We start from the raw sequence: 17637 nt of genomic DNA, 5'->3' as shown, positions 1-17637 counted from the left end.
TATTGAACTCTACTTTTGTAAAATGATACAAATATGCTTTGAGTATAATTTTTGCATGACAATTTTGTGCTTAAAAGTAAAACGAATTACTGTTATCTCGCATTAGGCCTCTACAATCTCCCCATTCTTCAGTTCTTCAGATGGTCAGCTAAGTAAAAACATAATATATCATGTCTGAGTCCATATTTGTGGGGTCCAATGTGCACAGACATGCACTATCACCCTCCAACCTCTCTGGGGGCCCTTACTGTTGTAACAGCTGATCAATCAAGCAGGCAATACCCAGTGGCTATGCTTAATATGCCCCTAACAAGGACTCCAACAAACCTTCAATATATGAAGAAGCATCCAAAATTCTGCCACATTTTTCAAGCCAGTACTTTAGGAGGTAGCGGGTTTGAGTTGTATGTCCTCCTTCTGTGGGTTAGTAACCCAGGAGTGAACACATTCAGTGTGAGTGAACATGTTCTGTTAGAGAGAATGGATTTTGTGAGTCTACGTGCATTGTGCAGCATGGACACGTTTCATAGGAGCAGCTACACTTGGTGTTAAAGTTCATATTGTGCATGAGTAGGTCTGGTATGTGAGGAAGGATATGTCCATAACATAGTGATGATTGTCATCTTCTATGAGCGGGGACACATTCAGTAAGAGTGGATGCATTCTGTGAGGAAGGCACACCTTTAATTTAGGGATGATGGACTTGTTCTAAAGGAGTGGGCACATTTTGGGAGAGTGAGTAGATTCTGTGAAAATGAGAGGACATAATGTGGATGAGTGAGTACATGCAGTCATGATGAACGTGCTCTGTGAGAGTGGATGTATTTAGTGAGAATGGGTGCGTTCTGTAATAGAGTCACTTTGTAAATAGGGCGCAACATGGCATATTTTATATGCCGCCGGTGCGTCACAAAATAGTGATGCACCGGCGACCACAAGGCCTCATAAATAAGGCACCTAGTGGCAATGCATACAGTACGTGAGAGTGGGTGCATTCTGTGAGAACAGGTGTGTTCTATAGGAGAGGGTATGTTCTGGAAGAGTAAGTACATATGCAGCCAGATTCATCAATGTCCCGATTAGCGAGTCCTTAATCGCTATTAATGACTCGCAAAACGGGATTCATGTAGAAATCGTAATATTATTTGCGATTTCTACAGCTTCCTTATTTGCGATTAGCAATTTGCTAATCGCAAATAAGGATGCGATTTCAAGGGTGCCAGGGGTGTCCAAAGGACACCCTGTAGCACCCCTGAAATGTAAATGTATACTGATGAAGCGCACACACATGTCCAAAGGACATGTGTGTAACATACAACTTAGAAAAATGCACTAGAGTGCATTATTCTAAGTTTTTGCTATTTACCACGAAGTCAGACTTCGCGGTAAATAGCGGCCAAAAATAGCGATTTCGCAATTCAAAAATGGTTCATGAATTGCATTTAACACCTTGGCTGCTAGCAGTTTTCCCGTCCTGTGCTGGAAATTCATATTTTACTTTATTCATGACGAGCTCAGCTCGTCATCAGCACAGCTCAACCGTGCATCATGACGAGCTGAGCTCGTCATCAGCATCGAAAGGGTTAAGGAATCTCAAATAGAGATTCCTTAAATGCAATTCATCGCAATTTAGCGATTTCGCTATTTGCGATTTTTGCATTTGGGGTGATGAATCCCAAATGCAAAAATTGCGCTCGCAAAGGGCCAGATTCTCAGAATCTGGCCCTTTGCGAGCCGATTTTACAATGATGGATCTGGCTGTTAGTGATCAGGAGTGTTACGTGACAGTGGACACATTCTGTAGAGTAGGAACATTCTGTAAGTGAGTGACTGTTCTAGAATAGTGAGGGTAAGGCAATGATGGGCATGTTTTGTGTGAGTGGGTAGATTCTGTGAAAGTAGGTAAGTTGTGTAAGAAAAGGGAATTGTGTGCACATTTAGAGACAAATAGTGGGTACATTTTGTGATGATTTGGTGTTTTCTGTAAGAATGGGCAAATTGTGTGGAAGTGGGCACAAAATGTGCAGAAAAAGTGAGTACAAGTAGCTATGATGGGCCTGCTATGTGAGAGTGGGTGCATTAAGTGAGAATGGGTGCATTCTAGAGGACAGGGCTTGTTTTTGGAGAATAAAGACATTTTGTGATGATGGGAATGTTTTGTGGGAATGGGCAAATTGTGTGTCAGTGGGTGCATTCTGTAGCAGGGTCATGTTCTGCATCATGTTACCTGAGAGTGGGCTAAGATGGGTCTGTTCTGGAAGAGTGAGTACATTTAGTGAAGGTGGGCACATTCTGTAAAATGGAAACATTCGGTCTGAGGGATTTGTTCCAGAGTAAGTGGAAGCATTCTATGAGAGTAGGTACATCCTATATATTCGTCATGTACAGGAAGAGTCAGTACAGTTTGTGAGGACGGGAATGTTCTGTTAGAGTGGGAGTCTCTTTGAGAGTAAACACAATCTGTGAGAGTTCGTATTTCCTGAAATAGTCAACAATCTGTGAACATGAATACGTTTTAGTAAGAATGGATTTGATCTACAAGTGAAAGCAGGGACAAGTTTGTAAATTCTGTATGAGTAAGCAGCAAATTATTTAGACATTACTACTTTCTTTAAAAGTGGTCCGAGTGTGTAAAGTTGGTTAATTCTGAAATAATCAATATGTTGAGTCTGAGTGGGCTTGTTTAGTAAGACTACATTCACTTTGTAAGAGTGACTAGATTGTGTATATACCACAGGGCACATACAGTTTAAGGGAGGATTCTGTAGGAGATGGCACACTGTATAAGAGTGGATGCATTCTGTAAGAATTGGCACTTTAAGTGACAGTGAGTATGTGTATTGCAAAGGAGTATGTAGCTTATGCATGAATGGGTATTTTCTGCAGGCATGGTGACAATGTTCTGTGATAGTGATTATATGTTCCAGGTTTTTAAGAATACATATGTAAGTGCCTGGTCTTTCAGGCCTTACACTGAAAAGAATTGAGGGCACATGACACTGAGTGCGTAGGGTGCCAGCTAGAGTACCAACATTTGAATAACTATTCCCAGCTTTAGCTTTAAATCCCTTTTGAAGTTGGTGTGATGGGTCCCTAAGCCGAGGATGGCTTGAGTCCCTGTTGGCCATTGCCTCCAGGGTCTAGGGCAAGAATACATCACCAACAAACAAGGGTTTGTTATAAACAGTTACCTGGTGTCGTCTCTGTACCAGGCAAACTCAGGTGTGGGCACCGCTGAAGCCTCGCAGCGCAGGAAGGCGGGCTTCCCCATAAAACCCTCGTAACTCTTGGACTCCGTGATGGTTGGGGGAACTGTGAGAGAAATAAAAGAAAGACTGTCATGGTCCATGCTCCTGACAGCAAAGAAAACAGAGCAACAAGCACTGAGCGGAAATCTCAAAACAATGCTTCATGAAAAATAACTATGACGTTTCAGAGTGTTCCTTTCAACTCTATTTTCAGTGACCAAAATCATTGGGAATTCAGGGGCATATTACCAACAACTAGCGATAATTATCGCTATATTGGTTTAGCGGCGATATTTTTATCGCCGTGCTGCGGCGATTTTTATCGCTTAGGAACCTTGCTATTATCAAGGTTTATCTCCTAAGCGATAAAAATCGGCCGAAATGCATGAATATCGCTGAAAAGTCAGCGATATTCATGCATTACCGAGCTAATGCTCTTAGCCATGTTATCCGCCTCCCATTGGATAACATGGCTAAGAACTGCTCTGGGCAAGCGTTAGCTTTTGGTGATATTCGCGCTTAGCGCAAATATCTCCAAAAGTTGGTAATAGGAGATAGCGATGTTAGCGACTGTTTCCAGTCGCTAACATCTTGGCACGCCCCCTTTGCATGTCATTAGTGATAAATATCACTGACATGCAAAGCGGGGCCCAAGATGGTCACTATCTCCTACTAGCTGTCGCTAACTGGTGTTAGCGACAGCTAGGTAATAGGGAGATAAAATTATCTCCGCTTTCTTGGCTTTTAAAGCCAAAAAAGCGGAGATAAACCCCCTTGATAATATACCCCTCAATGCGGTGCAGAGCAACAGCACCGAGCATACATTTTGACCCCTACTTACTATTTCTATTACAAACAAAAAAATACATGTGAATTAACAAACTTGTAAAAAATTGGAGAACATTTAGCGAAATTAAATACAAGAGATATATTCAGAATTAGTGATAGTGTGACCTTCTCACTAGACCAACTACCTTTTCTCCCTGGTACCACAACTTTGTAGGAGTCAATGTGGAGCTTTGAGTTGCAGTAACAACCCACATCCTCCCCCCTCTAATCCCCCTGACACATTAACCCCAGTGGTTGAGCTTAGGACCCTGTGAGAGGGTTGAACTTCAGGGTAGTGGGCTAACTGGAAGCATAAAGCTGAGCATTCTAACCTTGGTCCAACTCTATTAAAAAATAACTCCAGCATGAAGAGTCACTAAATACATGTTGACAAGTATGGCCACTTGATCCCTGCAGAACCTCAATACAAGGATAAATGTCTGGCACTCAGGCGACCAATGTAGCCATGATAGTCTCACATCTGTTATATCCAACCACCACCCTCCTTGCATCTTCTGATAACAGATGCTCTCCTTCCATAGGAGATAGCCTCTCTTTACATGCTCAAAAACTGACGAACTAAATAAGAACTTATATTCCTCCCTGCCTTTTCATGGAATTCTCACCGCGATGCACTGTCGCTAGTCAAGGTACTCAATTTGATTGTGTGACTCTGGGCCCAGTTTCAGTGCTCATTTGGGAGTCAAGACATCACCTCCAGGATATTGTTCTGCTGTTTCTTCATCTCAAGGTCCTATTCAGAAAGAATATGCTGTGTAATGGTGGCCTCTCACTCTCACTCTGTCTTCCATGTCTGTAAGCTTGAGTTAACCTGTGGTGTTGAGGCAAGGACAGGGCAGCTTTAGGCGGAGAGTTGGGAGCCAGCAGCGTGTGGAAAGAGTCAGCATTGAGGTAAGTTGGTACTAGGACTGGGACTTGTAAACCTGAGAATGCGCTGAAATCTTATGGTTTCCCAGGATCAATCAATCAATCAGGAGTTTGTTAAAGCGCAACTACTCACCCGTAAGGGTCTCAAGGCGCTAGGGGTTGGGGGGCGATTGCAGGTTCCATTCCATCAAGGAGGGGGTCTGTCGAAGAGCCAGGTTTTGAGGTTTCTTGCGAAGATGGGGAGCGATGTTGTCTGTCTGAGGTGGAGCGGAAGGGCATTCCATGCTTTGGCCGCCAGGAAGGAGAAGGAGCGGCCTCCCAATCTGGTGTTTCTGGTGCGGGGGACCTCGGCGTAGGAGAGCTGGGCTGATCATAGGGTCCTTTGGGGTGCGTGGAATTTGAGCTAGAAATAGAGAGGCGAAGCGAAAAAAATATCTTTCTTTGTCCTTGTTTTTTCCTCTTTCTACGTGTGTTGCAGTCTGCAGCACACATAGAAAGAGGGAAAACCCTCTCGGGATTGGTTTTGTGCAGGAAGGTTTTTCTTCTTGCACAAAAACAGTCCTGAATTCAATGCAGGCACCCTTCCACCAAGGTGCAAGGGTGACTACGATGGCTCTAGGTGGCCCATTGTGTGCCAGCAAAGGGAAAAAGGTCAGGACTGCATCGTTTCCCCTAAATACGGCACATTCCTGCCCTTTCCCAGTGAAGCAGCGCAGGAAGGTGACTTGCTGAGCTGCACTGCATCCCTATCCATAAATGTGCCACTAGTGTTTTCTATGAAAAGGGTATTTTTCTGGTGGCACAACAGAGTTTTAAATGAAGAGCGTGTTGGGAATTGCATGAGAGATGCCTGAGACTGTGAGGGACCACACGATAAGCATAGTCTAATGCCCTATTAAGACCTGTAGATTGGAGAAGCCGTACTTGTCTCCAATCCGTTCTATCAGCTCACTTCTGGTGCTCTGATCCTGCATTGATATACTGCAAGGCCAATATTCATATTTACCAACACAAAGAAGAACATGAGCAACAATTCCTGTGTACATGAGAGATGGAACACTTGACAAAGAGCCTAATCGCCCTCCATAGTAATTGCATCATTATGTGGCGCACACCAGATCCCACAATTCTCACTTTATTTACTGGAAGTGTGTATTTGGAAGAAGTCAGATCTTAAGAGGTCAGAATGGAACCGGCATTTACAGACTAAGGGCCATATGTATCAACAAACCCTTTTGCGATTCCTAAATAGCGATTTTTAAGGAATCGCTATTTAGGAATCGCAAAATGGTATGTATGAAGAAATTCGCTTTTTTTTGCGATTCCTTAATCTTCCTTATTTGCGAATTCGCATTTTACGAATTCGCAATTAAGGAATAATTTCCAATGCATTCCTATGGGCCAGGAGGCCCATAGGAATGATTGCGAAATAATTCATCAAATTGCGAATTCGCAATTTGCTAATCGCAATTTGAGAATTATTTCAAGGGTGCAGGGGTGTCTCAAGGACACCCTGCTGCACCCCTGTAAATTACATGTGTGTGCATATGGTGCACATACATGCCCAATGGGCATGTATGTGCGTCATATGCCACCCTCACAAATGCACAATTGTGCATATTTACAAGAAATCGCAAATTACCACCAACTACAAGTTGGTGGTAATTTGCGATTTCTAAACCTGGAATCACAATTGGGAAAAGCTTCATACATAGCATTTAAGGAATCGCAAATTTGCGATTCCTTAAATGCTTAAGCAAAATAAGGAATCACAATTTTTTGCGATTCCGTATTTTGCTATTTTTTCATACATTGGAAAATCGGTAAAAAGGCCGTTTGCGATTCGCTAAGGCTGAAATTCTGCGAATTTGGGCCTTAACGAATCGCAAAAGGCTTCATACATATGGCCCTAATTCTATTAAAAGAGATGAAGTGTGGCGAGAGCCACCACCGCCATGTTTCTCTGAAATGTCTTGCATCCTGAAAATGTATCTAGGCATTGGCTACTTCACATAAATATGGCAGCTGAGTTTGATGTGAGCACTGGCCAACAATAAACAGAAGTTACAACTGATATAAAACATACTCAAAAGTGTAAAATTACTCAAAAGGGTAAGTTTCCTTTGTGAAACAGGCTCTTAGTTCCCCAGTAATTAGTTCCTTTGTAAACAATGTTTCAACTGCCAAGGTACTGCTCTTCCCATAACATTCTAGTGACAGATGAAATCAAGATTTAGGAAATATTTGTGTTTGCTGTAGGCCCTAGAGTAGTCACCACTGCCTCATACTAAGTGGCCCTATGTTAATTTAGGCAGAGGTTTTTTTTGGGGGGGGAGCATTCTCGTCCCATTAAAGAATTTCAGAACAGGTTAACCATGTCTTTAGTAGGGGTCATTGAAAATTTCATCTACTCTAAAGTTTCTTTTAACTCTCTACATTTGTGATCTTCCCGAAGTTTAAAGTGAAAGTTTGTGAAAATACTTATTTAAAGTAGGATTTCATGGGAGGCAAACCCCAAGCAAAACCTACTTTCAGTAAGCTAATACTCCCAGAAAATGTTTCTTTTTTAGACAATATGTTTCTAGAGGCAATGCTGTGGTAAGTACAAGTACTATGCTGTTTCACAACTTGCAGAACTTATAAACTTTGCCTTTCTTCCCAGGCGGAACTGTAATCTGACAGCCACCTCGTCCAAGGCTCCGGCACAGTTTCCCTCTATGTACGGTTTGTGTTGGGTGGACCATCAACTGATATCATCCTGTCTAGGTCTAGATAATGAGACGGTCATAATCTGAGATATTGTTCAAGTTCCTAAAGCTTGGCCAAGGGAGGCTATGATGTGACATGCTCTAACGCTGTAGTAGTATCCTTTAATTAGATGAGAACCTCGATTAAAAAAAATGAACCTGTAATAAGCTCTTACCATACCTTGTCTCAGAACTCGATCAACAGTGAAGGATGCCTCTAAAAAGCGCAGGGCATGTATCCCTTCACAGCTTGATCATGGGATCCGGAGACAGTACATGCTCTAGCTCTGATCTTCCTGCCTTTAGAGAGACAGGAGACTCTGGCCTCATTTATGAGGCCCTTTGCGGCATCAGAACGTCACTTTTTGTGACGTTCCATGGCGCAGGAGCCTGCTCCATATTTACGAGGCAGCACTAAGACAATTTTTTGGGCTTAATGCTGGCTCGTAAATATTGTTCCCTTTAACAAAGTTTTCTGCATTAAAGCGGCACACAATGTATGTTGCTGGGGGAGTTCCCAGCAGCATCCATGGTTTTTTTATACTGTCCCAGATTTATGAGAAATCGTAACTCTGAAGCAGCGCCAAAAACGTACGCCTCCCAAGGGGTGGTGGCGTAAGGGAGGCAGAACGAGGAGAAATATCTTTATTTCGCCTTGATTTTCCTTTTTCTGTGTGTGCTGCATCCTACATCAGACATAAAAAGAGGAAAGAGCCACTTGTGATTGTTTTCGTGCAGGAAGGTTTCAGTTCCTGCTTAACAAAAATCATCCCTGCAGCGCTGGCACCCTTGCAACATGGTGCAAAGGTGCCTGCGTTGGCACAGGGCAGCCCACTGTGTGCCAACATAGGGGAAAAAAGACAGGAATGTGGCATATCTGATACATATGCGCATTCCTGCCCTTTTCTTTTGCCATAGGGCAGCGCCCCAGGAAGGCCTGCGGCACTGTTCTACGGCAAAACTGTGTAAATGAGGCCCTCAATACCTATCCGATAAATGTTAATTTAATGTGGAAAGAGAGGTTTGTCTCATTGTTTGTCTCATAAATCCTTATAGACTACTTGAGGGCCCCAATCCATAGGAGTCTACGTCTCCTTTTGATCTCTCGGTATCAATATGGCACAGAATGGCTCCGCCTACCGCGAGTCTGGAATCTATCCCCAGTACGTTCAAATCATTACAAATTGTAATGTGATGGAAAAGACCATAGATTCTTGAGTTAAGATATAGAGAATGTTCCAGGAATAATTCATGTAGGTGAAAGTAAAACAGACACTACAAACTGAAGTGCTCATCCTAAGGAAAGTGTACTTGGTGTGTGTTCAATGGCGTGTGACAAAACGATGAACATGGGCTGTTTTTTGTGTTTGCTGGGTGAAATCAGTGTGGAGGGCGTTGCATCTTTTAACATTTTTATTAGTGTGCAAAACATAGTGGTTCTTAATGTTAGTTACCTCTTGGCTTTCCTAAACATTGACCAAGTCAATTGGCGTGATCTATGTGTGCTGATGTATGCATACAACGGCCTGCATAAATGTGCATTATTTAAGCCATTTGTCTTCATAGTCTGCTTCTTCCTCTATCACTTATGCATGTGCCCTGGGTGTTTTATTCCCCACGCTTGCTGTGCATGCATTAGCACTTTCAAGACTGACAAAGGGACCCCGCAAATGTTTGGTTTATTTTCACAGACCATCAGATGGAAAGTGTTTCAACACCTAAACCTTCAGCAGTATAACCAGCTGCTTCCTGCAACCCTTGAAGGGAGAAGTTAAAAATATGACTCTGACATAGGTAAGAAAAGGAGAAAATAGATGAAATAAGCTGTTCCCTGTGCAGAAGAAGGAGGCTCACCGTGACCAATTTAATTAAATTTACCACCTAAGATTCTTTACTCTGAATGTTTATCCAGGTCTCTGTGTTCTTGGCTCTCTGCCTTTCTTTCAGGGCTGATGCAAAATATGAACTTGTTCTCAAGATAAATGAAGATGCAACCTCTGTATGTGTCACCTTGTCCCCAAGAGACACTCGCGCCACGAGCTATTTCCAGGATTAGAGGCTCTTCCACGCTGCGCACGTCTCCTCCCAGCACTAAGTGTGGGGATTCATCGCTAATCATACTCTGTGTCTACTGCCAGCCATGAGGGAACCTCTGGGCACAGCTGGGCCCCTGGCACCAGAAGAGCCACAAAACTACCCCCTGCCTTGAGGCAATGGCTGCCCTGTCCTACCACGCAAAGTGGTCGCGGTCACCCCTTATCCCTGCATCCAAGCTATACCTACCTGCTTACCCTCTGCTGTACCACCTCGTCTTTTTTTTGGTTGACTTTCATTTTCTCTTAGTTTGACAACGTTGATGTCTTCAGTGCATCTGCTCGAGAGGACACATTTCCAGCTCTGAGCATCCTTTAGTCACTTCTTTGCCCTCCTGATTTTCAAACGACTTTCCTCACAAGCTGTATTTTTTCTCTTCTCGTCACAAGCTCATTTTTGTCTCGTCTGAGGAAGCGCAAAACGCCAGCTTTGTGACAAGGAGAGATTCGTGTTGTATGAGAAACTAAAGATCACCTTCCTAATTCACTTAGGTCGACACACAACGCTGTTCTGCACTGCTCTTTTGTTTAAAGGGCATGTGAGTGAGAGGTAAAGTTGTATTTCATGCACGGTTTCTAATTCACAGGCCTCACAGTCACGGCTCAAAATATTGAGTGCCCAGGGGAGTACTTGATTAATTTAAAAAACACACCAAGATCAAAACATGTTACTCAGAAATGTAATTTCATAGTGCATTACAGAAAGACAACAGCATAATTTAAAATCACGTTTCAAAGCAATCGTAGCAAATACATGGAAAAAAGCATAGTTATAATCGAAGAAACAAGGCTACGAAAAATAAAGATTTAACACCACCATAATAACACTCTGTGAACAATACAAGTACAATCACTACAATAATACCACAACAACAGAAGTCAAATCAACATGTTGGAAACCAAGTCTCTCTCCAGAGTAGCATCCATTTCTATTATAGCTACCTTCTCTCTGGCAAACAACTCTCTTTGAAAAACTGTTAGGGTGTAAAGGACTATTGCCACCCTGATAGGCTGAGAAGTTAAGTAAATGCCAAAAACGTATCTGGGAAAGAGAAATGCTCTACCCTCTCACCCCCCTTCTTCACTTGGAAATGAGAGTGCAGAGGAGGGGGACACAATTTTCAGAGAATACCATTCAAAGATGCTTTAATGTTTATCACGTCACTTAGTGGGCCAGGTGCTCATGGTTGCGAGCAGTTGAGTTTTTAAGGTACAAAGGTAAAAGGAGGTGTCTGCCTTCTGCAGCACCTTAGCCTCTGAATATGTTGTCTTCAGTCTATTGGGACCTACTGAACTTTTGTCCCTGGGTTCCTACTGTCCCTCAAGTCCTCTGGCAACTTTTCATTGGGTCATCAGAGTCCATCACTTAACTTACCAATTGGACACTTTCTGTCATCTGGCTGACCCTTGCCCAATCATATGCCTCTAATCATAGATCAAACTCCAAACACCAACACAACCAGAGTCCAAACATTAACCCACCTGACTCCAACCATCACACCAGCCAGACTTCAAACATCAACAAGCAGAGCCCAAACATCAACCCAACCAAACTTCAAACTTCAACCCCAACCAGCGCCTTAACATCAAACCAATCAAACTCCAAACACAACCAAACAAGACTTTAAACACAAACTCAACCAGATTTCAAACATGAATCTAGCCAGACTTCAAACATTAACCCACCTGATTCCAACCATCACCCAACCAGACTCAAAACACCAACTCAACCAGACTCCAAACACCAACTCAACCAGACTTCAAACGCCAACCCAACCAGACTTCAAAACATGAACCTTTCCTATAAGATAGTACCATTAAATATTAAGGGTGGCAGATTTGATCTATCTCATCACCAGATGGGAGAAGGAGTTTGACTCAATGATGCTGTTGGTATTTTAGGATATCAACAACAACTGCCCAAAGCTCCTTTTCGCAACACAATTGAGCCATAAAATGTGGATGTCTCATCGCTTTCCCTCAGGCAACTAGCCAGGAAGTGAAAATACACTTGAATTCAATTTGAAATGATTGGGTCTTCCCAGCTTTCTGAATGAATGCACTTTCTTACGAAATGTGATTGGAAGGCATTTCCCTATTTTCCTGCTTTGAAATAGATTGCGCAATCAAAAGACAAAGATTTGCTAAAATAGTCTGTGGCTATCACCCATTGTGACGTGGAGAGAGCTTGCTGGAGACTCCATGAGAATGGATAAGGTGGAGGCATCTAAAAGGGTACATGTCTTGGAAACAGAGAGTGTCGGAGAGGCAGGAAGACGACCACAAGGAGAGAGTGTTTTGAGTGCACACAATGGCAATCTCTGGCAACAACCTGGCAAATAATCCAGATGTTCCCCATTCTGTTCTACTCAAAGGAGATTCCTTCTGCCTTTTTACTTACAGTTCACAGTGACCCGGACTTGCTTCACGTCATCGGAGGCCACCTCGTTGGCAGCTTTGCACTCGTACTTGCCAGACTGCTCCCTTGTGATGCCGAGGATGTCCAGGTATTCCTCCTCCCCTTCAAATTCTCTACCTGTATAAGACACAGGGTAATAACCAAATATACGTTAAAAGGAAATCACCAGGTATCACAGCTGTCGCATACGAACTTGTGGATTGTGGCATTTAAATCGGGCTTACATCAAAAAACATTAAAACATTTGATTGTTTTGCTGTACTCAATTATAAATCAGTTATTTTATGCACCTCAAACCATATAACATAGACATGTTCTCAGCACAATGTGTATATATATATTTTTTTTTTCTTCTTTTTTTAAAATATAAATATATATATACATCCACATGAGGTGGTAATAAATTTCGAAGCTTCGCCGTATGACCTTTTTGATTCCCGCTGTTTATATATATATATGTGTGTGTGTATGTGTGTGTGTGTGCATATATATTTATTCATAGAAAACAGTAGAAATGTATGAGACTTGCAATTTGAGAAAAATTATATAAAGAGGAAAATTGATAAACATACAAGACTATAAATCAGATATTTGCATAACACCAACATGATGCATTTTGATTGTCTTAAAAACAGTCAACATCTCCCAGGGAATTAATTGCCAGAAGTTGAGCTGTACCTCTTTACAGTCACATGCCCACATACACGTTGTTGCCATATCACCTGCCTGTGAAGGGTTGCATGTCAGAATTTCATTAACAAAATATAAATTTGTGTCCTATTTGTTGTTTACAAAAATATAGCTCCATTGAGTGTTGATTTTCTATTGTTCTCTCCAGAAGGGTGATCTTAATGTTAACAACTTTTATGACACAATATTTCTACCAGATAATATTTGTTTACAATATTCTGGTAGCATCCTCTGGTCAGAGTTCTATTGATGACTCTAATTGGTTAGAATGTCGAAGATTTGCTGAGAACAGTTTCACGTTTGTGTGTCTCAGGTTGAATCTAGAGATAGCAACAGTGCTTATCTGTGCTGCTGACGTTGTAGAGATATAAGAGGCCACAAAATCACTATTTATCCTGCCATGAGTTAGTCATATGTTTAAAGTTCTCTCAATGTCGTCGGTCTGTGAAAAATCTTTTAAAGTCTGCAATGCGTCCGAGTTTCTGCCGTCTTTTAAAATAGCTATATTTTTGTTCAAATACGCTCACGCAAGACGAGGATATGCGTATTAGATAGTGGTTATGATTATATGGTAAAGCTACAGGTTCCTTTACTGTAAATACCTTTTAACATTTTGGGAAGAGGTAGTTATGAAAAATATTTATTTCTTACTTGGAATCATGCTTAGTAAATAAAGTTGAAGCAGGCATGGCTTTTGTACATGCGCATGCAACCATAGGTACGCAACCACACTCAGCAGTGTAAAGTTAAGTACAATACAAGAAATAAAATACTAGTGTTGAAAGGATCATTTTATCAAGTACACTGTATGACATGAAATAGAAAAGCATTGCTTCAGTTTACAAATTGTAGAATTATTTATGATGAGCGCTGGAGCGAATTACCCAAGTAGACAGCACGAGGGTCCGTGGTAGTGCTGCATGGTTCGGACTTTAGTCGGTCCAACTAATGAGGTATGATAAAGTCTCGCGTGAGTGCCCTCGGCAACTCCCTGTCAGTAATGTTCACAGCAACTGTTCAAGATGAGGGTCTCTGGATGCTTCACATAAGGAGGGTCCGTAGGAACTCCCCACGCGGAGCGCCCGTAAGAGTCCCATGTGATGTAGGCTCATGCAAAGTGCTTACTTGGGGCATCCAATGGATAGTATCATTGTCGACTCACTAAGGAGGTCTCATTAAGGGTCTCTCTGGATTTCAACTCTTCCTGGTGACGGGGGCCTCTGCAAAGCAGGTTTGCATGAGATATCCGGCGGGCGACCAACATTTCGAGCTTTTTAGGGAGTTCGCAGGATGGATCTGCTTGGGAAGTCCTGTGATAAGTATTTTTTGGACGACTCATGAAAAGGGTCCTTCGCGAACCCTCATGTAAACCAGCTCAGTTGGACTCTGGGTTTCAAGAAGTAAAATCTCAGCCCAGTCACATGACACACCGTGTGATGGTGAGCACATCCCTTTGGGCCTCAATCAGGCAGGGCTCTCATGTTTTCAGATTCCATGCATGAGTTGCTTATAGAGGACGGCATTTTTGCTGTGCATTCTGTAACATGCATCCCTGTTTATCCCATTATACATTGACAGAATGCAAAGAAAAAGCCTGGGATGTATGTTTCTGTCTAACAATAGTGGTCCTCTTTTTCCCTCTTTATTGTTTGTTTGCCAATATTATAACCAAATCATGAATCCCTCTGAAATGAGTTGTAAATAATTAAGTCACCCCTCTCACATGCCTCCCAACATGCGCCTTCAGAGTGTTTTTGTTTATAAAGTTTTGTGCCGGTTTCTAGATTACTAACTACGTTCCTCAGCAGCAGCCATGAGCCCGGGTTGTCTCTTAGTTCCCTGACGTCTGCTCGGGCTTAGAATCCTGCTATGACGAGAATCACTGGATGGCCCCTTTAAATCACCTTCCTCTGACTGCACTGGCGGGAACTTGGAAGTGCAGAGGTTCTGTGCCCCTCCCCCATCCTCCCACCAGGGCGAGGATTAATTTGGGAGCAAGGAAGCCGACGTGTCTTTAAAGTTTAAACATCTAACGCCCCCTGTCCTCTGCAGCCGACCCTTCTCCTCCCTTTGAAAAGTCAGCCTCTGAGACCCCGGTAGGTGTCTGAAAAGAGGCCATGCGACCCCTGTTGGGAGGCCCTTGAGGTGGGGAGGGACGGAGGCTGGCGGGGGAGGGAAGGCAGGCAGAAGAGGATGTTCCGGGCCCTCTCTAAAACCAGGCTTGTGAGCGCGCAAGAGGTAATAAACGCAGTGGGGCCTTCCCGCGGACAGCTGTCGGGGCCGAGCAGCGTCAGGAAAATGGCACTCATTTGTCCCCTCTGCTGCGTGTGCCTCTGCTGCCAAGGGCCCTCCTGAGGAAGAGGCAATTTACTGCCGCACAAAGGACTGCAGCGCGCTGGGGTGTCTGAGCAGCGTCGACAGGGTTTAGAGAGGCCTCTCCCCCGCTTCCACCTCTGCCTCGCGCTTTCCATCGCTTCTTCCCGCTCTCCTCCCCATTAACACACCTCTCTGTTCGGTCTCTGCTCTCCTCCCATTACCTTAATGCGTCCTCTGTCTGCATTTATCCTTTCCCTCGCTATCTGCGGTGCCTCCCGCCATCTCCATCGCTCTCTCCATCCCTCATGCTCTGTTTTACGACTATCAGTTCTAATAATGAGTCCTCTTTCTGTGCGTCTCTTTTTCCTCTCACATGTGTTCCCCGCCCTTTCCAACTCCCTCTCAGTCTCTCAGGGGCCTAATACGATGTCGTCAGATTTTCCACCGACTGACACCCTAGCGGAAAAGTGAACGACCAACCTTCGGTCGGCGGTCCCGACCGGCTAATTATGATATGACCGCACATGGTGCAGTTGCATTCTCCCATTTCTCTCAGGAGCTTGTGTTACGGACGTAAACTGGCCGTGACGCAAACTCCCATAGAGAAATGGAAGCTTGTGTTAAGGTGCAGGAATTAACACCTCTGCCCCCAGCCGGAGACACGCTTTCCGACAGGGTTTCCCTGTCGGAAAGGCCGGCATAGGAACCCTGCTGGAAACCGTGCATCATAATCTGGACGGCGTAAACCGCCGTCCATATGGATTACAGCCAGTTCCAATTGGCCGACGGGCTCCTTGAGCCCTTCAGAAGCCAGCCGAAATGTCCGGCCGGTTTCAATTCCAACCGGCTGTATCGTAATCAGCCGGTCAGAATTGAAATCGATGATGTTGGTCGTAAAGCCTCCGACCTAAGGTCGGAGGCTTTATGACCGACATCGTAATCAGCTCCTCAGTGTCTATTCTCCCCTGCCATTGGTTCTACCTTCCTCCTTCTTCAACACCTCTCTCCTCTCTCCAATAAACGCCCTCTACAGTTTCCATCTCCCCCTTACTTTCCCATTTATCGTCCTTCATACTCTCCATTGTTTATTCTGTTTTCTTTCTCTGGCTTCCGCCATCTTTACATTAGTATATTTTTACTCTTTCCTACTCTCTGCCCTTCCTTTTCCTCTTTTCACAATTTACCGCCCCTGATTCTAGCACTCTTTATGTATTCATTTTTTGCTCTCTTGTGCTGACATTTACTGTATCTTTCTTCCACTCCACTTGCTCATTCTAGCTCCCTTTTCTCATCCCTTCACTCCCATGCTTTCTTTTTCACGGCAGGTTTTTACTTATTTCTCCCTTAGCTCTTTCTTCATAATTAAACCTTCCCTCGTTTATCGAAGTATCATTGCATATTGTAATAACGCCAGTTAAATACAGAGTCTAGCAAGGTGTAATTCCAAGCTATTATTATAAGTATTAGTAGCACCTAAGATAGTACATTGGGAGCTGGACAGCCAATCTGAATGCTTCCATTGCAGGCAATAGTCACTGATATAGGACTCACCCTGGGTGGGCCCAGCTTCCTGTCTGCCTGGTGGGTTTACTATCTCACTGGCCTCAGACACTCCACAACTCTTATGTTTTTTCTTCTCCACCCTCCTCCCAGCTAAGAAAAGGGCACCTGTAACCAATCTGGCACCATTGGCCCTTCAAAACAGATCCACTGAGCAACCTGACCCCAAACATTGTCACCTGCTCCAAATTACAACTCAGTTAACTTTTAGGAAAATACCTTTATCTGTTATTTAAAAACTAAGGGGCTCATTACGATGGCGTAACAAGAAATACCCCCGCCATATTATGATGGCAGTTGGTATCGCGGCGGATGCAAAGTCCGCCCGCCGCTTTTCCGCCGGTTGGCAATCGTTACGATTGTCGGCCGGGCGGAGGTGGGCCAGTAATATGGTGGCGGTGCCATATTATGATGTGGGTTGTTTCAAGGCCTTTCATTGGCGCGTTGCCGCCATGAAAGGCTGTCGGGGATTGGCTTTGGGGGACTGTTGTGCTCGGGGGTGGGGGGATAGGTGGGGTGCACTTGGGGGTTCCCATGGTACCCCCTTGCAGTTCCCTGCACCAGGTGGCAGGCACCATTGCTACCTGGTGCAGGGAAATGCAGTGCAGGCCCTTTTACCATTGCAGACAGTGGTGCAGCCAGCAGCACCGTCCGCAATGGTAAAGGGCCAGGATGGGCCCGCCAGTATTGCGGGCGCATCCTAATTGGGCCAGTGGGACCGCCACACGTCTGGCGGTCGGTCCCATCCCCATTATGATGGCATCATAATGAGCACCTAAATTTCTAGCTAGAGTCTAGAATTGAAGTGCCTCATAAATTACTCACTCTTCAGTCTCTACCTATGTCTA

General features: G+C 43.9%; 1 protein-coding gene across 1 annotated transcript in view; it reads right to left on the bottom strand.

Moving 5' to 3' along the window:
- LSAMP (limbic system associated membrane protein) overlaps positions 1-17637 on the bottom strand; it is a 548122-nt gene that overhangs the window by 127139 nt on the left and 403346 nt on the right. The window contains exons 4-5 of the mRNA XM_086950375.1: positions 12206-12340; positions 3192-3312 (exon numbers count right to left, since the gene is read on the bottom strand). Coding sequence (XP_086806501.1) covers positions 3192-3312; positions 12206-12340 — 256 coding nt within the window. The remainder of the gene's footprint in view (positions 1-3191; positions 3313-12205; positions 12341-17637) is intronic.

The sequence above is a fragment of the Lissotriton vulgaris genome, unplaced genomic scaffold (assembly GCF_964263255.1).
Source record: "Lissotriton vulgaris unplaced genomic scaffold, aLisVul1.2 SCAFFOLD_742, whole genome shotgun sequence".
Taxonomy (NCBI): domain Eukaryota; kingdom Metazoa; phylum Chordata; class Amphibia; order Caudata; family Salamandridae; genus Lissotriton; species Lissotriton vulgaris.
Note: the sequence above shows the minus strand (reverse complement) of the source record. Positions and strands in the feature narration are given on the sequence as shown.